At 59.7% G+C, this 19,000-nt stretch overlaps 1 protein-coding gene across 1 annotated transcript in view; it reads right to left on the bottom strand.

Moving 5' to 3' along the window:
• The window catches only part of NOL4L (nucleolar protein 4 like), a 65,291-nt gene extending 47,664 nt beyond the window's left edge, over nucleotides 1-17,627 (bottom strand). Inside the window, exon 1 of the mRNA XM_076351724.1 lies at nucleotides 17,319-17,627. Within this exon, the coding sequence (XP_076207839.1) occupies nucleotides 17,319-17,627 (309 nt within the window). The remainder of the gene's footprint in view (nucleotides 1-17,318) is intronic.
• Nucleotides 17,628-19,000: the final 1,373 nt, after the last annotated feature.

Genomic DNA, 19,000 nt, shown 5'->3' with positions numbered 1-19,000 from the left:
CTCCTTGCAAAGGGAACACCCCATCTCCTAACCTTTATTTTTTGTTGTTATTAGTGGTTGGGCTCTGTGAATCTTATACGGTGTATAGACTGAATAAATGCTCTTCTTAAGCTACCAGTCAAGGGACTCTCAAATATCAAGCATTTAGAGGGACCGCCTTCAGCTAAAGACTACCCAACGTCTTGGGGAAGCAGTCTTTTAATGTAAAGTGCTGCCTATTAAAGTTGGCTCCTCACCCCAATTTCGGAACAGAGACTGCCTGTACTGGGCACGGACTGCAGTGGGATGGGCCGCTGTGCTCACCCGGGACACGGGCACGAGGATTTTCCAACACAAACCACCTCTGCCTTCCCCAGGGAGCCCTGAGCCGTATATAAAGGTGGCTGTAACAAAGACAATATTGAGAACGAACACAAGGGGCAGGGTGGCAGTGCTGCTGTGGTGGGGGTCGGGAAACTTCGCCCGAGGGAGTGTCTTTGAGGAATATAGATCTAATTTCTTCTGTCACCATTTGGGGAGTTTCACTTTAATCGAGGGCATGGGTATTCCCCTGCCAAGGAGGAGTGGGCATTAGGAGGCTTCCTACTGACCAATAATCCTCAGAGCAGGGTTGAAATGAGGATAATTACAGAAACAGGACAAAGGAAAATGCATCAGGAGAAAAGCACAGTCAGATGAAACAAGCAGAGCCCTCAAAATTAAGGTTGTAACCAACCCCCTACGCAAATCACTATTTCCAGGGCCATCCCAACCAACTAATACTCTCCTCCCTACACGGCCAGCGGTTCCCTATTTCCTCCTCTGTTTCAGAATGAATGCAGTTAAGGTAACCTCAGGGTCTGGGCATCGCTACAGCCTCTCTGCTCATCCAGCGCTGCCTTCCTCCCCACCCCGGCTGGATGCCAGATGCTTGAGCTGCCTCCTCGACATCCCATTCCCTGCAGCGACCCTCCCCTGACTCCTCGCGTCTCTCCATCCCCTCGTCAGCCATGTGACTTGTCTCCCCGTGATGCTTATTTAGCTCTGGGAAGCAGGTGAGATGCATGCGGTATCAAAGCCACTGGATATAAGAAGCTGTATCAAGTCAGTGCTTCTAGGATTACAGAGGTTTGTATCTGGCAATATAACCAAATTGACCTAGGATTTAAGAGGACACACGTGCGCTATAGACCTCTCAGAGTGCCCACGCCCCTCTGGTTCCTCCTTCCACACCCAGTATTGCTCACAAGTATTCAAGGCATGAGTCAGAGCCCATAATATCTCAGAACAGCTTAAAACCCCTTAGGTTTAAAAAGCAATAAAATTTCAGTTGGGAAGAAGGATGGGAATAAGGGATGCTTTCACCCCCTCCTGGTGTTGGGGCTTTATTTGGAAGTCACCTGCCCACAAAACACATAAAAGATTTCAGGAGCAAAGCTCAGCCTTGAGATAAGCGCTTGGAAGCGGGCGGCGTTTCAGGTGCTGAGGAGAGGAAGTCCCTCTGCCACCTTACAGGCACCCCACCATTCCCTACATTTGCCCAACGCCAGTTTGTCTCTCCCCCTTCCTGGTCTCTCCTCCCTTTCCGTCCCTGCGTACCCCGTCCCGCAGGTCTCCCCCCCTTTCTGCTGCCTCCTCCCCACCTGCCCAGCATCCTTAACGCTCGTTCTCTCCTCTCACCTCCTCTCCTCCAGGTTCCCCATCAGGACTCTTTCCTCCCCGGTGTCCTTTGTTTTCCCCATCTCCTCTAGTCCCGCGTTTCTTCGCTTGCCTCCTCCTCACACCTCACGAGCCCCTGTAGCCCCACCGTCCCCCCGCCCTCTGCATCAGCCCCCTGCAGCCACCCCTTCCAGCCTCTTACATGGCCCCAGTGCCTCGGTCCCCCCTGCACCTCCTCTGCCCTCCACGTACCCTGCTCCATCTCGCCGACCCCGGCCACCCCCCAGAGCCCTCGGCTCCCCCCACCTCCCGCTCTCCTCCGCAGCCGCCCCGCTGCGCATCGCAACCACCGCCTGCTCTCGGGCAACCGGGCTCTATTTATAGCCGAGAGCAGCGCCGGGAGGTGGCCGTTTCGGGCCGGGGTTGCCTCGCCACCCCGCGCCCGGGGAGCGGTGGCCGTCGTCACCGAGGCCGGCGTAGAGCGACGGGAGGCGACAGCCATTTCAGGCGGGGAAGATGTCCTGGGGCGAGGCACGAGGATGGGCAGCGCCACCACACGCACGGGGACCGGCCGCGGCGCTGGCAGCGCTCGCCCGCCACACGCCGAGCCCCTGCCCCGGCATCTTTGTTCTCGGCAGCCGCCCTCGCCCTGCCCTCCCTCCTGCCTGCTGCTCCCGCCGCCGAGGGCACGCTCGACCCCCGTCCCCTGGGGCCTGCTCGCACCGCCCGGCCCGCCGCGGGCTCGCCCTTCCCGCCCTCTCCCCTTCGTCCTCCGCGGGCAGCCCCGCCGCTGCCCGGGGCCGGGCCCTTCGCCCTCCCCCTCAGGGTGGGGGCGGCCCGGCTCGGCGTGAGGGGGCGGGGGGGGGGGGGGCGCCCAGCGCCGTCCGCAGCGCCCGGCCAGCCCCGGGCGGCGGCGGGGCCCGGAGCCGGGCGCGGCCGGCCGGCAGCGCGGCGGTGACATCTGCCGCGGCGGCGGGGAGGCCGCCCCCGCCCGGCCCGGGCTGAGGCCCGCCGGCAGGTAGCGGGGTAACCATGGCAACCGGCGGGGCCGCGCGCTGCCGGCGGTAATCCGCTCCCCCGGGCCGGGCCGGGCCAGGCCGGGCCTGCCGCCGGCTCCTCCTCACGCCCGCCCGGGTGCCCCCGCGCCCGCAGGGCCCCGGCGGGCCACGGGCAGGTCCCCGGGGCGCGGGCAGGCCCCGGCTGCGGGCAGGCCCCCCCACATCGCCGGGGCCTCAGGCTGCGGGCAGGGCCGCGACATGCCCGGCCCCTGGCTGCGGGCCGCCCCCCCGGGGCGCAGGCGGGCCCCTGGGCACCCAGGGTCCCGCACCCCGCAGACCCTGGGTGTGGGCAGGCCCCGGGGACAGGGCAGGCTCCCGCCGCCCTAGGCCCCAGCTGTCCCGCCTGCTCCCTGCTGCTCTCCTCCACACCCGAGCCCCCCTATGGCGGCCCTGCCATATCTTCCACATGGACCTGCCCTGCCTTAGGACACAACAGCGGCATCCACACGCGTCCATGGCCAGCCTCCCCCACCCAGCCGGCTCCTTCCTGCTCCCAGCGACCCGCTGGGTCTCTGCAGGCCCCTGCAGCCATTCCTCAGCTGCCCGGTGTGTGTGTGAAAACTGTCATCATCGGAGGGATTCGCAGCTACAACTACAGCATTGACGAGCAAACTGGGTTTTCTGCGGGGCAGCGGGTCTAAGGCCGGCAGCTGCCATCTGATCCCCTCTGCGCTGCCCTGCGGTGACCTCCACCCGGAGCCCCTGCGCACCGCCACGGCCCCGTGCGAAACCAGACTCCCCCTTCCCTGCGCCGCAGGGCCCAGCCCGGGGCAGCTCCACAGAGAGGCCAAGGGATGAGCAGCAGGCTCCATGCAAAGAGCTCCCCGTCCCTGCAAGCCCTTCCCCACCTCGGACTCTCTGATTTCGGAGAATCTGGGAGGAATTAAATCTGAGCTGCAAGGCAGGGAGCCAGCTCTCCAAAGCCTGAATGCTCCCAACTCCTCTTCAGACCGACTGGTGGGGGCAACCGCTGGAGGACCTGGTGCCTGCCTGGGCTGGGCTCAAAAGCCTGGAAGGTCCTGGCTCTGCCCTGGCACTGGCTGGCAGGGGTAATCTCTGCCTCCTCCAGCAGGGCTGGCAGCTCTCCTGGGGCCCGGGAAGCTGCCCCCGCTTCACTGCTCCGCAGGGAAGCATCCCTTTTCAGAGGAGGGTACGCGGGAGGGCCATCGGGCAGGGAGTGCTGGAGCAGGAGTGGGATGGGAGGGAGGGCTGACTGCTTCCCCATCTGCTGTGCTCAACAGCAGATAAAATGCTGCCCTGGCCTTCACGCAAGGGGCTGATACCAGCCGAATTCAGCTTCCTGTGAGTCAAAAGCCGCTTCCTGCCGGCAGAGCCCTGCCTGATAATGGCTGCACTCTGTTCTCTGGCCGGGGAGCAGACCCTCTGCCCTCACCTCTTCTCGCACTTCCCACATGAAAGCACTCGTCTCCATATCTCCCAGCCACAGCATCTCCCGCCTGCAGTACAGAGTCGCCGGGCACGTTACACTCTAATTTCCCACTGCTGTCTGTAGAAGGGTCGCTGTCACTCTCATCCCCGGGACACCCAAATGGGAGGTTTGGGGCCAGCTGTATTGAGCTGCCCCTCAAGGTCACCTCCCTTGCACGCAGGAGAGAGGCAGCGTCGTTTGCTCTGCCTGCGTTCCTGCTGCCCACCGGCAGCGGGGCACAGCCGCCGTCCCCCAGCCAGGTCAGGATCAGGGTTCCCCGGTCCTGCGCTGGAGCGAGCCACCCCACGGCACGACCACAGGTTCCCCAGCCCATGCCCGGCAGCGCTATCTCTGCGGCAATCAGCCGTCTCTCACCCTTACTGTAAGCCCTTGGTGGTTCCTTCTGCTGCATGTGCAAAGCTGCCGTCACATACCTGTTCTGAGATTAGCAAACTTGGGTCTGTGTTTTACCTGAGCACTCTGCTGCTCTTTTCTCTTTAAGGTGCCTTTCTAATTTTCTACAAGTTGTGTTTTGTTCTAAGGAAATTTCTGTTCTTCAGAAAAAAATGATCAGCTGTAACGGGGAGCGGACGTGTACAGGAAAAAGCAGTTGGCACCTACAGAGGACAGAAACTGCGACATACAGCAAGGGAAAAAATCCTGCCGTGCCGCCAGAGACATCCCCGTCAGGTGCTCCAGAGATGATACCTCGCGTCCATCTCCCTGGACAGCCCACCGCCTCCCCGGCTGCCTCCCGCGCCCGGCGCCGCGGGTACCACTGGCAGACGGAGCGGCAAGCGCACGGAGCGCAGCCCACCTCTGCAATTACTCCTTCTGCACAGGCTTCAGTACCAAAACAGACATTTTATTTCAATATGGACTCTTACAACTTTTGATCAAGAAACTGTTCTTGGTACTTCTCATCTCTGGGAAGTCAGCCCTTGATTGGCTTCTATATTTAGACTTCTCCAGGGCTTTAGGAAGTTCACTCCTCATGGTATTTAGGTGTAGGATGAAAGCAGCTTTTGCGGGGGATATGTTAAACCACAGCAGGCTCCCTCTGCTAATGCTGCGAGGAGAAAGAAGAGCTAGATTCCTCGAACTTCCCTCTTCCTCTTGTCCCTCATGCCACGGGCACAGTGCGTGCCTTAGAAATAGGCACTGGGGAAATGCTAGGCTGAGAACAATATCAGCTGTATTGCTCATAATAAAAAGAACCCATCAGAAGAATATGGGAAACGCTCTCACTTACAGATTTTGCTCTTTTTTCTCCTGGAAGTATTTTGCTGGGAAATTTTTCTGATCATTTCTGGTTGAAAAATGAGGGAAAAGCGGTTGCTGAAATGTTGATGATGTTCCTCTGTGCTAAGCAGTTATGTCATTTTGCACGAACCACCAAGCAAACATGAAGCCCCATCCTGCACTTACAGCTACAGTCCTACTTACTGCAGTAAAAACAGCCCTGGCTCTGCAGATCAGCTGAGCTTCACTCCAGCCCAGGAGAGTTCATTTCTCCAGGGGAAACCAAGGCACAAAGAATAAATCATTTTCCCAAAGCTACGCGTTGACTCAGGCCAGGAGCCGGCGGACCGGCGTGCCCGAGGCCCCGGCCGCCAGCCTGCACTGGGTGCATTCGCATTGTTTCTCTACCCAGAACTGTACACAATACTTTTTTTTTCCCAAAGTAAATACTTCCTTGTGAGGTGGAGCCGGGCGCATTATTTTTAGACGGCAAACAAAGCTGAGGTGTATGTCTTTCAGTGGGGGACAGGCGCCTCTTACTCGCGAGCTGCTCTTTCAGCAGCCGCAGCTGAGTTGTCGAGATGGGTCCAGGCCTTTGCTCTGACCTTGGCTTATTCCTCTCCCCGCTCCCAGGCCTGGGAATGAAAACACGGCGGCCTGGGAGGGGTGAGCCTGGAAATGGCAGCCCTGCCTCCAGCTGCGGAGAGGGCCCGGGTGGGCTGCAGGCTTTGCTGCGGGGCGCCTTGCTGGCCGGTGCCAAGGGGAGGTGGGTGGGCGCAGGGTCTGGTGGATGGCTGCTCCCCCGGGGAACGGGGCTGCCCTCCATCCCGGGCCTGCCCGGAGGAGGGAGGAGAAGTCCGGCAGGCAGAGCGGCTTGCTCGGATGCCTTGCTCAGAGGCTTGCTCGGATGCCTGCTCTGCCTGGGAGGCAGAGGACATTTTGCACTGCGCAGGAGAGCAGAGCTGCCTCCCTGCGAGCACCGGGCTGCGTGCCGGCAGGGGAAGCCGGAGGAGCAGCTGGATCTGGCACGAAGAGGTAAGCGCAGCGCTCCCCAATAAACGTGACCCCGTGCCCGCCTGCCAGGAATGTGCGGGGAGCCGGCGCTGCCCTGCCTGCACTGTGCTGCCTGCAGGCAGGGTTACAGGGCAGGCGAGCAGGCTGTTTCAAGGGTAACAAAATACTGGGTGCCGTGGTGCAGCCTAAGCCGCCGTCGGAGCGCTGTTTCTCTTGGTTTTGGTGAGAAACGCTGCTGCGACCTCGTGAGCAGAGCACCCGACTGACCTGCCCAGGAAACTGCTCCCCCAGGGCCGCGGTCTTCCCACCCGTCAACTGGGGACCATTGCACTGCTCGGCTCTGCAGCGTGCTGTGACCTGTGCGGGAGAAGTGTCGCGCGGTGGCTTGCTAACAGGGAAGGTATCACAGCCATTATTATTTGGGGATTATTATAATGTTGCGGTATTTTTTACTATTTTGAAATAGGTAGAGTTAAAATGTGAGTGTTTTTTTTTTTTTAATAAATCTGTAAAGATGACTAGCAATTGCTTAATGTCATTTGGATCTTGTTTTAGGTGATTTGGGGGGGGCATGCTGCAGGGGTGGGAAAAAGGGGGCAAAATGGTAGACTGCATTTATAATTAGAAGAGCGTTTATATTCCATAGCATCCTGAAAGAAGTATAAAACTAGAAATCTAAAAAATATTGAAAATATATAGCTGTAACACAAACTCAGAACATCTTTAGCGCTGGCTCTTTCTTGAAGTAACTTATCACTGTGAGCAATCTCCACAGCACCGAGGCACTAATCTATTAAAGATCACTACCAAAGCAAAACCTTTCAAGTTGGAGGGGGACAAGGCATTGTAACAAGTGATGAGGTTACCCGTCACAGCAAGGTGACTCCTCTCTTTCTGGGAATAGACCCAGCATTGTCAGGGCAGCCGTGCAACATCATCATACCTACAGCGAGGACACGGTGATGTCAAAATGAAACTAAGTAGGAGGAGGCACAGAGCAGCAGTGGCAGTTCAGCTCATCAGTGGCAAGCAAAATTATGTAAAATAAGTTACAAATGATGCTACAGTGAATCAAGGTCAGGCCGGGCTGAGGCTGAGCCCTCGATGCATGGCATCCTGGTGTCAGCTCCCTGTTCCTTGGCAATTCAGAGTATGTGGGCCACAGCCGGAGACTCCCACAGGAACAGCAAGATGTGCCTCTAGGAAAATGCTGACAGCTCAGAGCCGTTCGTGGGGGGTAAAACGCCTGCACACCCTCCCCTCCCAAAACCCAGCCTCCTCGCCAGGTAAGGGCGCTGCAGGACTTGAGCTGTGTCGTGCCGCGGTGGCTTCAGCACAGCCCGTCCCTGGTGCCGGAGACTGGAAATGACGAACTCCCGCTTTACACCCGAGCACCACCACGTCACTTGCTGCTGCTCCCCGTGAGCGCGCGCTGGGTTCAAGAACACTGTGCCTTAAATGCGGACGGTGCTGAACCATGACGGTCGTGCCGGACCCCATCACCCCCTTTCCCAACACGGGAACCCAGCAAAACACACGGCAGCTACCCTCGGTGAGAGCAGGCGCCTACCGTTGTCACCGTGCGCATTTATTCCGGGCTGTACACGCGGCTCTGCAAGGGTGGGGGGTCCTATACAGGGAATTGGGGGGGCATGGGGGAGAGACGTTGATGGAAATCTGTTAGGTCTCTCCCTGCATTCAGGTAAACCCCCTCTGTATTCTGGATGTTTCCAACGTAACAACACAAGGTGGACCTCCAACCCTCCAAAATCCGAGCTCTGACTTGTAAATAATGCCCAGAAAGGATTCCCCGTTAACCTGGGACGACCAAGTGGATTTTTTTCAGCTCTTGACTGAGACTACACGTGAGGGGAGCAGAAGTCAAGTATGTTCTTTAACGCTCTGTCATGATAATCCATCCACAGAGACCCCTCTCCCAGGTCTGACACAGGCCAGCAACATCCCATCACATCTAGTCTAACTGCCACATCACCGCAGGTTGGACACATGGGTCATACGGAGCGGCCTCACATCTGGGTCCCCTTGGTTTTCTGTGAGTCTGTGTCGTCAAACAGGGATACTACTGGGAACAGGAGAAAGGGAGGGCAAACCAAACGGGGCAGGGAAGACAGACAATTAATATAACCTGCCCTCTGCGTGAGGAATAAATTGGCAGCTGACAGGTTATAATCTGTGCAAGCAGGATCTTCACAGGAGAGGTGAAGGCTCCATTGGGGGCCAATTGGATGGTTAATTAGGAGGACAAAGCGGAGGATTTGTGAAAATGTTTATGAAGCAGTGCTTGGCAAGGGAGCCTCTGAGAAACGCTCACCAGAGAGGAGTTGCTTTTGGTTAGGAGGAGGAAACATGTGGGTGAAACAGCAGAACCGAGCACCGAGAGAGAAAATAGCAATGCAAATGTCCGTAAGAGGGAACGGGGGATTCCCAAGTGCAGTGCAGAGGAGTTCAGGGAAGGACCCTATGACATCTAATTTTTCTAGAAATACATGGGCCGTGTCCTCCCTCTCCCTCCTCCCTCCCTGGTCCCCACCCCTGTGACCAAAAAAGCCGGGGCAGTGCGGAGCAGCCTCTCGAGGTAGCTGGCAGGCAGCCTCCGCAGCCAGCCAATCGGCGCTCCGTTCGCCGTGCAGAGAAGGGCACGAGGAAAGCAATTAAACCGAAGCTTTGATTAGGACTCACAGATGACTGCTTGTGTTAGAAATGCCTGAGCTTCTTTAAGCGTCTTGGCGGTGGCTGGAGCCGGCCTGATCCCCCATCCCCTCCTCGGCGCATTGCTGCTGCAGCAGGAGCGTGACTGATGCTCTCTGTCCCACACACGGCTCCAAGAGCTCAGAGGTAGGAACCAGTTGCTAAGAGACAGGACTGTACTTTCCAGCCCACATCCAGACCTTTGTCACCAGCTCAAGGGCTTTCTGCTGGATCAAAACGCCCGATGCAGGTAAGCGGGAGCAGGCAGGCCTCCTCCCAGCCCGGCAGAGGCGCCTGGTCTCGGCTCGGGGAGCCGCACGACCAGCATCCAAACTGGTGATGGGAGTGACAAACCCGAAAGCGTCCCCAGGGGACCAGCTCCCCTGGGCCGGCTGCTTGTCCCAGCGCTGTGAGACTGCAAACCGGAACACCCTGTCAGTAACTGGGCACCAGCGCGGGTGGTACTCGTAGCACCAAAACCCTGAAGGTTTTGGATGTCTCGACAGCGTGGAGGAGTGGATGACTCAGGGTCTGCTTTGAGATCCCTCCTTCAAATGCAAGCAAAGAAAGGAGTCCCAAACGTTATTCTCCTTTTTTTGGGGGGGGTGCCTGATGAGTCTGAATTCATTTTTAGCCCAGAGGCTCCCATTACAGAAACCCATCACCATATCTGGCAACTGGAAAGCCCAAACTCTGAGCCACAGAGACTGAGTTACCCCGTCTTCCCCAGAACAACCCCCCTCCCTCTCGGTGAGGAACGGGTCCATCTGAGCCGCTAGCATTGCCTCTGCCTGTGTGTCGGAAGGGGGACGCATCCTTCTGGGCTGCCGAGCCGAAGCAAAGCAAGGACAGAGGGAAACTATTCACACAGCGTCTCGGTTTCCTGACTGTCATTCTGTAAAAGGCCCTGTACCACGCTGGTAAGACACAACCAGCCTCCGCTTAACTTTCAATGACCGCTGCCTTAATCTCAGACACGCAGGAAAGAAACTGTTACGCCAAACCTCTGCTCTTACTGTCTGCTCCCATATACACGCACATACAGTCTGCAGCTATTTCTCCTCAAATAAATTGCTACTCTTTGGCACCAGCCATAAAAGTGGGAGTCAGCAGCATTCCAACAAAGACGATGATTTTGGCCAACAGGTACCTGCCCTCGCTACAATCAGCTAATTAAACCAGACACCGAAACTCAGTGGTGGCTTTGGCCCATCTTGATGTAGTTCTTTAGAGGTGGGCACAGCTAATATGAGATCAGGGGAAGGTAATTGCTAATTTGCACTAAAGAAAGATATATGAATATGCATTCCTCTGTCACGGCAATGCAGACAAGGTTTTGTGAAGCCAGAGCATCCGCGTGGGCCGGGTGAATGGACACCCCATCGATGCCCCTCCACGCCTCTGTGGTTTTCCTGCCATTTGTTTGTCCACAGCCTAAGTTCATAGACTGCTCATATCGGGCCTAACGTAACAGCAAAAACAAAACTGAAGAAATTATATTAGCAGGAGACTATTGCTGAGAATGGTTTGGACAAAGATATTCTTGAGAAAGTTCTCACTGAAAGGAGTGTGGCCACCTCTCCGGGGCTCTGCTGCTGTCCTTAGTCAGCGACCGAATTCCCCTGCCTGCTCGTGGTCAGAGCAAGCCCCTCTGAGTCACGGCCCATGAGGAGAGGTGAGAGAACAGCCCACATACCGCTCTTACAGACAGTCCTCTCAGCTCCTCGTTAATTCGGGGCCCTGAGTGCTTGGACCCCTCTGCCTTTGCAGAGGCGGGACGTAACCGAAGGGTCAGAACAACAGCACCTCATCAGACCTGGATTTCTTCCCTTTCCATTTTAGCTTCCTTTAACAAGGCCTTGCAGAGCTGTGCTTTGTTTGTTTGCTTTTTTACCTTCTTCAGAGCAATACCCACCAAGAACCACAAATCTGAAAGCAATTGTGGGGTGAGGGAGATAACTTCTGGATGAAAGTTATCTGAAAAATGCTGTTCCTCTTGGATCAGCAATGCCGTCAATGTTTCTGGAATCACGTAGGACGTACAGTGTAGATGGTAGAGAGATTATTCTTTTAGAGACTGTTCAGTCAGACATGGATCAGGGGACTGGGACCGGGAGGAGCAGTGGGATGCGGGACCTTTGCTGATGCGACTCCAGGTCTCATGAGCGCCAGTGACCAAAGCCAGTCCCCGAGGCTGAGGCTGTCTGGGGATGGTGGTATCTCCCGTTGGAGCTGCGCCACGTGTGCCATACCGCAATACTAACGGCCACGGTGGGGCTGCCTTATAATCAGGCTTGTAGTCTTGGCAGAAAAAAAGCAAGGACTGAATTAGATGCTGGTTTCCTCCCTTATCCCTAGAAGCGGCTTCAGCAGGCTGTCCCGGAGGGGTGGGACATGGAGCTGGAAATGGGCTCTGCTGCTAGATCTCCTGCTGCCGGCTCGGCGAGGAACTTCATTCTGCCAGTCTGCGTAACTGCAGATTGTCAGAGCTCTTTAAATTCACCTTGCAAAGGTACTGGAGGTTTTTGCTGCTGCCTGGTGAGCTTAAGCCAGCTTTCAGGCCCAGAGGACGGGGTATCACTGCTGTGACCCTTACCACGAGCAGCTTCAGAAGTAAAAACTGCGACTCATGTTGTGCAAACTTGGAGCTGAATCTGGAAGGGATGTTGATGTAGGAGATTTTCTGTAGACCAGTGTCCTGGTCTACAGGACTTCCAGGTCTTCCAGGTTTCAGCTGGAATAGAGTTAATTTTCTTCCTAGTAGCTGGTACAGTGCTGTGTTTTGGATTTAGTATGAGAACAATGTTGATAACACACCGATGTTTTAGTTGTTGCTAAGCAGTGCTTACACTAGTCAAGGACTTTTCAGCCTCTCCTGCCCTGCCAGTGAGAAGCTGGGAGGGGGCACAGCCAGGACAGCTGCCCCAAACTGGCCAAAGGGATATTCCATACCATGGGACGTCATGCTCAGTACATAAACTGGGGGGAGTTGGCTGGGGGGGGTGACCGCTGATTGGGAACTGGCTGGGCATCGGTCGGCGGGTGGTGAGCAATTGCATTGTGCATCACTTATTTTGTATATTCTTTTATCATTATTGCTATTATTATTATTATTTTCCCTTCCTTTTCTGTCCTATTAAACTGTCTTTATCTCAACCCATGAATTTTAATGGGTTTTTTTCCGATTCTCTCCCCCATCCCACTGAGGGCGGGGGGGAGTGAGCCAACGGCTGTGTGGCGTTTAGCTGCCTGCCGGGTTAAACCACAACAACTGGGTTGGATGGGACCACGCACCCGGGCCAGCATTGTGCCAGTCTCCTAAGTGCACATTTAAATGTAAACCTGCCATCGGTTCAGCTCCTTGGAAAAGCCAGCGCTGCCCTGCGTGCTGAGAGGTAGGCTATTTCATGGCAGGTGAAGGCTCTGTATGCTCTAAGTAAGGCTGGTGCTATAGAAGTAATAGACAATTTCTCAGATAATACCCTCAGGCCCATTTGCCTTGTCTAAGGCTCTTCTGAATGGTCTTGATTTATTTTTTTTTATCACTTGAAGTCCACAGAAAGTCTAAGTGGTTATTCACATAGTGAAAACCTTCTGTTGACTAATGTTCTTAGAGGTTATAGATGTGCAGCTTTTTGGGGCACTGAATATGGGCATTGAAGGGTACTTGTACCAGGAAAAATGTAGCCTCTATTAGCTGTTGGAGCAGCATCTTTCCGACATGCCCGGCTTCTCAGCTCAAGCGTTCTGCCACCGTGCTGTGCTGTCCCAAGGCCTGGCACTGCGGCTTTCACATCACAACGCTCCCTGTCTCTGGAGCTAAAACGTATTTGGGATAGGCTGTATTGTGAGATTTATCCGGTGTCCCATGTGATGTTTTTCCTGCTGTCGGTGAAAGGCCTCCATCCATTTTGCTTTTTGGTCTCATCAATTCTCTTTATAGCGCTCCCCCCAGTATAGTACCTTTCCTCGGGTGAGTTTCACCAGGCACGACTGTGAAATAATTTTGAACATCTGGCTCCAGGGGAGCCAGCACAGGTGAACTGTACTTCTACAACAACAGCAACCCACCCGCACAAATGTCCTCAGCCTTTTAGTAATGCCTACAAGAACCCCAGAACCTCGTGTCAGCTCCGCCGGGGACAGGGAGAGAGCAGGAAAGCAAAATCAAATGTGGGCAGCGCTGCGGAGCCTACCCAATCCCCGAGCCCTGCACAGTCCCCGAAGGGCCGGTCTGACGCCAGGCTTCCCCTGCCTCATCCCACAGTGCTCCAGCCTGCATCACGGGCTGCCAGGATGAATCTGTCCTGCGAGGCTGGCCACCACTCCGGAGTTGTGACAAGCTCCCACCACGCACAGCGAAGTACAGCACTGATTTACAGTGTGCGTAACTGCTCCCGCAGCTAATGCCCGAACCCAAGTCTGAGGCGAACCCTCCCCTGCACACCCTGCTGCTACAGCCAAACCCATCTGCATCGCCGGTTGTCACCAAAGCACTGCCTGTTTCCCTGCGCCCTGTCTCCATCTCACTCTACATCTGTATGAGAAAGACTGTCTAAATGATGCTAAACGCTTAGGACAAGAGGGACACGAGATTATAATGAACTGCATCTTAGCACCTTGTCATGAACAAATTCTCCCACAGTTCTTAGCAAATCTGGGGAGAAGGGAGAGCGCTGCGCATCCAGTACCGGGGTTCGGTCCAGTCCACAGATAACAAGGTGTTTTACACCTTAGCACGCATTAGCCACATGAAGGAAGGGCAGATCTGGGCACTTTGGGCTGTAGCCATTGTCTGTGCTGCAGTAGCACACAAAGATACCCTCCTCCTCCTCAGTACAGTCTAAACGTGTTTTTTTTCAACTCCCTGACCTGAAGGATGCAGCATCCAGCCCGTACGTGAATAGGGCTGTCAGACAACGATGTCCTACACTGCTAAACCTCGCGTGTTTATCTGTGTAGGGTTTTTTTAATTGTGTGTGTGTGTTAAATGTCCAGCATCTTTGGGATGTTCATCTGGGAAAAAGAAATCTGCACAGTCTCTATGCCAGACATCCGTCGGCACTGCTGTTCCTATTCCCAGTGCATTCTTTGAGAAGACCACCATCTGCTCTGACCACCACCTAAGGCAGATGCCCCCTTCTCAGTGCACAGTCCCAGCTCTCAAGCCACCCAAATCTGATTAGGCCTGTTCTGATGAGAGGCCTGGAGGAGGGCAAGGGAAAGTTACTCAGGAGAGAAAATAATAACCACATGTTAATTATGTTTTCGCTACAGATGCGCAGAAAATACACAAACCAGCTCAGGATGTGTAAGCCAGAAGGAACAGCTCTACCGAATTGCTGCTGGGGGGTTATTATTTTTTGGGGTTGGGATTTTTTTTTTTTTTTTCCAGAGGAGGAGTGGCCCCAGCCCTGTCAGGGGAAGGAAAGATCTCATCCCCACTGCTGCCCTCTACGCGCTCTTTACCACCTCTCTTCTAGCTTTCACTCCTGGTACCTCAGATTTCCTGTAGCGACCTGCAGATACAGCACAGCGGTGTGCACACACCCCCCCCGCCTCCCCCTCCGCTGCACCCGGGCTGTGTGTGTTTCGCCTCTCTTCAGCCGTGGCACAGTCCTGAGCACGGTGCTTCTCCGGCAGATGTGCTCAGAGAAGGACGAGCAGACAGGACGAGCCGTATCAGGTTGCTGAGGAGCACAGCCAGGAGAAAGCAACCAAAACGCCGCTCCAGAAGTATTTGGGAAAAGCAGCTGAACAGGCATTAAACCAGAATACACGCTTTACTGTCGAGCAAAAGGCTCGTATCAGCTTCATGAATTATTTGACTGCATGCATGAGAGAAATGAAATAAACCCACAAACCCAGCCCAAACCTCCAAGGACGAGGAGAGTACTGAATTATCAGGACCTGAAGAAAATCCCTGTCAAGTTATCTCTAAATTTGAGAGCCACTTCAGGCAAAACCGAAACGCAGCAACTGCATCCGTCTGAAATGGTCCACGGGATTCCCGGCAGAGAGGGGCACGGCGGGGCTGGGGAGGGCCAGGTCAGAGGGGCCAGGAGGCAACAACTTCTACAGACCCAGAGCCGGAGGATTTTGGGGAGCACAATGACTGGTCTTCCCTACAGCCAGTGGCTCTGTAAAGCGCTCCCAGCCCTAACGTCCGGCAGGCTCTGGGAAATAAGCGGTATTGCCCCTCGGAAAATTCAGTTGTCCCCCGGGGGCATGCCTGCTTTTTGTTTGTTGGTTTACGGGAGCCTGGGTGTATCTCCTATCTGTAGCCTGCAGGGACTCTGCCACGGAAGATGCGGGGGCCTAGACACGCTCCTTGCTGAAACTTCATCTGTGCAGAAGCCCTTTGGGAATACGCGGGCTTGCGCCGGCCTCGTTGAGCTGCTGACCCTGGGGACTCCCTCACGGACAAAGGGGAGGGGGCGTCTAGCTAGCAGCAGGGTCGAGGGAGTCTGGCTCGGCCTCTCTGGGGTACCATGACTCTGCAGCATTTGGAAGATCTGGGATAGAGTCGCCGGCTAGATGGAGAGGACCCGGGGGAAGTGCTATATCTGCGGAAGGGGGTACCGCTCCTAATCCGCCCTCGGCAGGGTCTCTTTGGTGGCGGGGGGGGAAGCGGGAGAGGAGGGCCGCAAAGAGGTCTCAAAAAAAATTGCAAAGAATTTTTTTGGGGCATGGCATGGGGGAGGGGGGCTGCAAGGGGAGAAAGAAAGGCGCCTCTGAGCACCACGAAGGGAAAGGGAGAAATAATGACCCTTCCCCCTCCCCCCAATAATAAGGCAGACCAGATGGGAGGTAAATAGTGCGTTTAGAAGCATTTGCCACAGATGGGCTGCCCTCAATGGAAGCATCCTCCAGCCACATCAATGCTGGAGTCTGTGTGTGCACAGAAAACACTGCACCCTTTAGAGCAGCGGCAGCAGCAGCAGCAGCAGCGGGGAGAGGAGGGGAAGGACGGGGAGGGGGGGGAAAAATCCCTCCCGGAGCCCTTCTGTGCCCGCTGGCCCGGAGCCGTCCCCGGCGGGGCGGCGGGCCGTCCCCCCCCGGGCAGCGGGGGCAGCGGGGCCGGGGGAGCGCCGCCGCGCCGGGCGCACCCTGCGCGCAGGGCCGGGGGCCGCGAAAGTTGCGCGTTTCCCTCCGCGCCGGGGAACGGGGCGCGCTCGGGACGGGAACAATGGGGCGGCGGGGCAGCCCCGGGCGGCGGCGGGGCGGGGAGGCAGGCAGCAGGCAGGCAGGCAGCAGGCAGGCAGGCAGGCAGCAGGCGAGGAGGGAGGGAGGCGGCCGGTGCGCCCCGCGCCGCCGGCCCGGCGGGGCGCCGAACAATGAGGCTCCGGCGGGGGAGTTTCCCGGGACGGCGGCCCGCGGGCAGGCGCGGGGGGGGGGGGGGGGGGCTGCCCTAATCCGGGCTCTGCCGCTGCCCGCACCCCCCGGGGCACCGGCTGCAGCGGCCGCGCCGGGGCGGGCGCGCGGGACGCTGGGGCCGGGCGAGCCGCAGCGGGCCGGGCTCGCTCCGCTCCGCTCGCCGCGGCGGCCGGGCGGGCAGGGCGCGGCGGCGGCGGGGGCGGGGGGTGCCGGCGCCCCCTCCTCGCCGCTCTCTGCCCTTGACTGCAGACCTGTTCCCGGCCGTGGGGCGGATGGGAAATGCCGGGCGAACGTGATCGGACGGGGCGGGGGGGCGGCGGGGTCCGCACCGGGCGGCGGCGCGGCCCCCCCGCGGGGGCAGGTGCACGACGGCGGGCGCGGGGCACCGCCGCCCCCCCCCCCCCCCCCCCCCCCGCGCCGGCAGCGCCCGGGGACGGCGGCCGCACCGGATGGGACGGGGACGGGGAGGGGGGGGCGGCGGAAGGTGCGAGGCTCCGGGCGGGCGCCTCTCCCCATCCGCATCCCGGGCGGGTCGGGGCGGCGGGGGCGCGGCGGGTGCCCCGGGAGCGGCGGGGGCTGCGGGAGCGGCCGGGCCCCGCGTCGCGCCCCGCATGGGGCATGCGCGCTCCCGGCGGCCGGCGGCGCGGCGGGGCTGGGCCGCCCGGTGCTGACGGGACAGGGCCGGCGCGGCGGTGGCGGTGGCGGGGACAGGGGCCCCGGGGGTGCCCGCCCCCGCCCCGGGCAAACCCACCCCCACCCCCCCCCGCCCGCACCCCCGGGGAGGACAGACAGACACGGACAGGCAGGCAGACAGACAGACAGAGAGCCCCCGGGGCACGGAGCGCACTAACCGTTCCCGTTTTCACCGGCACATATACCACCACTTGACCCATCTTCGTCGCCTCCCTGGTGCCGTTTCCCAGGCGGAAGCCCTTGGACCGGACCCAGAACTGGAACTTGCCTTTCTCCCCCCCGCCGGAGCCGCCGCCGGAGCCGGATCCCCCCTGCAGCACCTCGGCGATGCGCTGGTACTTGCTCCGGGTCACCGTCTTGGTTTTGGCCGAGTCCCCGTAGGTGCGCAGGCACCAGTCCCGGAACTGCCGCCCCAGCTCGCTGTCCCCGGGGCGGCTCCCCCGCAGCAGCAGCGGCGGCTTCGGCATCGCCCGGCCGGCGGCGGCGGCGGCGGCGGCGGCGGCAGCGGCGGCGGCGGCGGCGGCGCCCGGCCCCGCGCCCTGTCCCGGAGCGGGCGGAGGGGCAGCCGGGGCGGCGCGGCGAGCCCGGCCGGCGCTGGCGCGGCGCGGCCCGGGACGGGCTGCGGGGGCGACGGCCGGGATGGAGCGGGGAGTGGGGGGGGGGGGGGGGGGTGGCCGCGGCGGGGGGGGGGCGCCGGGGCTCGGACAGCGACCCGGCGAGCCGGGCGGAGGGAGGCACCGGCGGCGCCAGCAGCAGCAGCAGCCGCTCCTGTCACAGGATCACAGGCGGCTCCGGCTCGTCCCCCTCCCTCCCTCCGCCCGCCCGCCCGCCCGTCCCTGCCTCCTCCGCCCCCCTCCGGCCGCCTCCTCCTCTCAGCGGGATCCCACCTGTTAGAGCGGCCGCGCCGCCGCCGCCGCCGGCCCCCCCCCCCCTCCCCCGGCCGTCCCGCCCCGGGGCCGTCGCTCCCCCCGCGCCCGGCCCTCGTGCTCCGCGCCGGCCGCCCACCGCTCCCCGCAGCGCCGCCGGTGGGATGCGCTCCCCCGGCTCGGCCGCCCCCCCCCCCCCTCCCCGCTCCCCGGCCCGGACGGGGAGCGGGAAGGGGGGGGGGGGACGGCCGAGCCGGGGGGGGGGGGTGTCGGGGGCCGCGGGTCCAGGTGCCGGTCCCAAACAAAGGGCCGGCGGGGCGCGGGCGCACGTGTGCGGCGGGACGGGCCGGCGGGGGCGGAGGCGGGCACCTGCCGAGCCGCCGCAGAGCCGGGGAGGAGCCGCGGGGGCAGCGGTAGCGGCCGGGGTCCGCCACCCTCCGGAACGGCCTGGAACGAGCGGGACGGAGCCGGGAGGGCCGGGATCGCCCCGCAGCGCCCTCGACCGGGGCTGCCCGTAGCGGTTGGGGCTTGTCCCGCCGGACCGGGAGAGCCGCACCCCGCCCCGAGCCCGGCCCCGGGGCAGCCGCGATCCTGCCAGACCCGGAGCGGGAGACAAAGGCCGGACCCCGGACCCCGGTGCCTCGCTCCGTTCCCCCGCAGCCGCCCCCGCCCTCCGCGCCTGTTCCCTGGGCAGGAGCCGGGAGAGCATCTTCCCTGCACCCCGGCGGCGGTGGCGGCGGGGGGCTGCGGCCGGGCAGCTGTCCCGCGGCATGACCGAACCCCGCCACTGCGGCGGGGGGGGGGGGGGAGGCCTCGGGCCACGGTCCCGCTCCTCTGTCTCCGAGGGGTCTCTGGTGGTGGGCGGTCACAGCTGGCCCGGGGGGGCGAGATGGGGCCGCCCGTCCCGGTCGGCAGCTGTGGCTCTGTGCCTCCCCGGCAGCCACACGCATGTGCCGTGTTTCTGGTGGTGCCAC

Source organism: Aptenodytes patagonicus, chromosome 14 (assembly GCF_965638725.1).
Source record: "Aptenodytes patagonicus chromosome 14, bAptPat1.pri.cur, whole genome shotgun sequence".
Taxonomy (NCBI): Eukaryota; Metazoa; Chordata; class Aves; order Sphenisciformes; family Spheniscidae; genus Aptenodytes; species Aptenodytes patagonicus.
The sequence above is the reverse complement of the archived record's forward strand: the minus strand, read 5'-3'. Positions and strand labels throughout refer to the sequence as shown.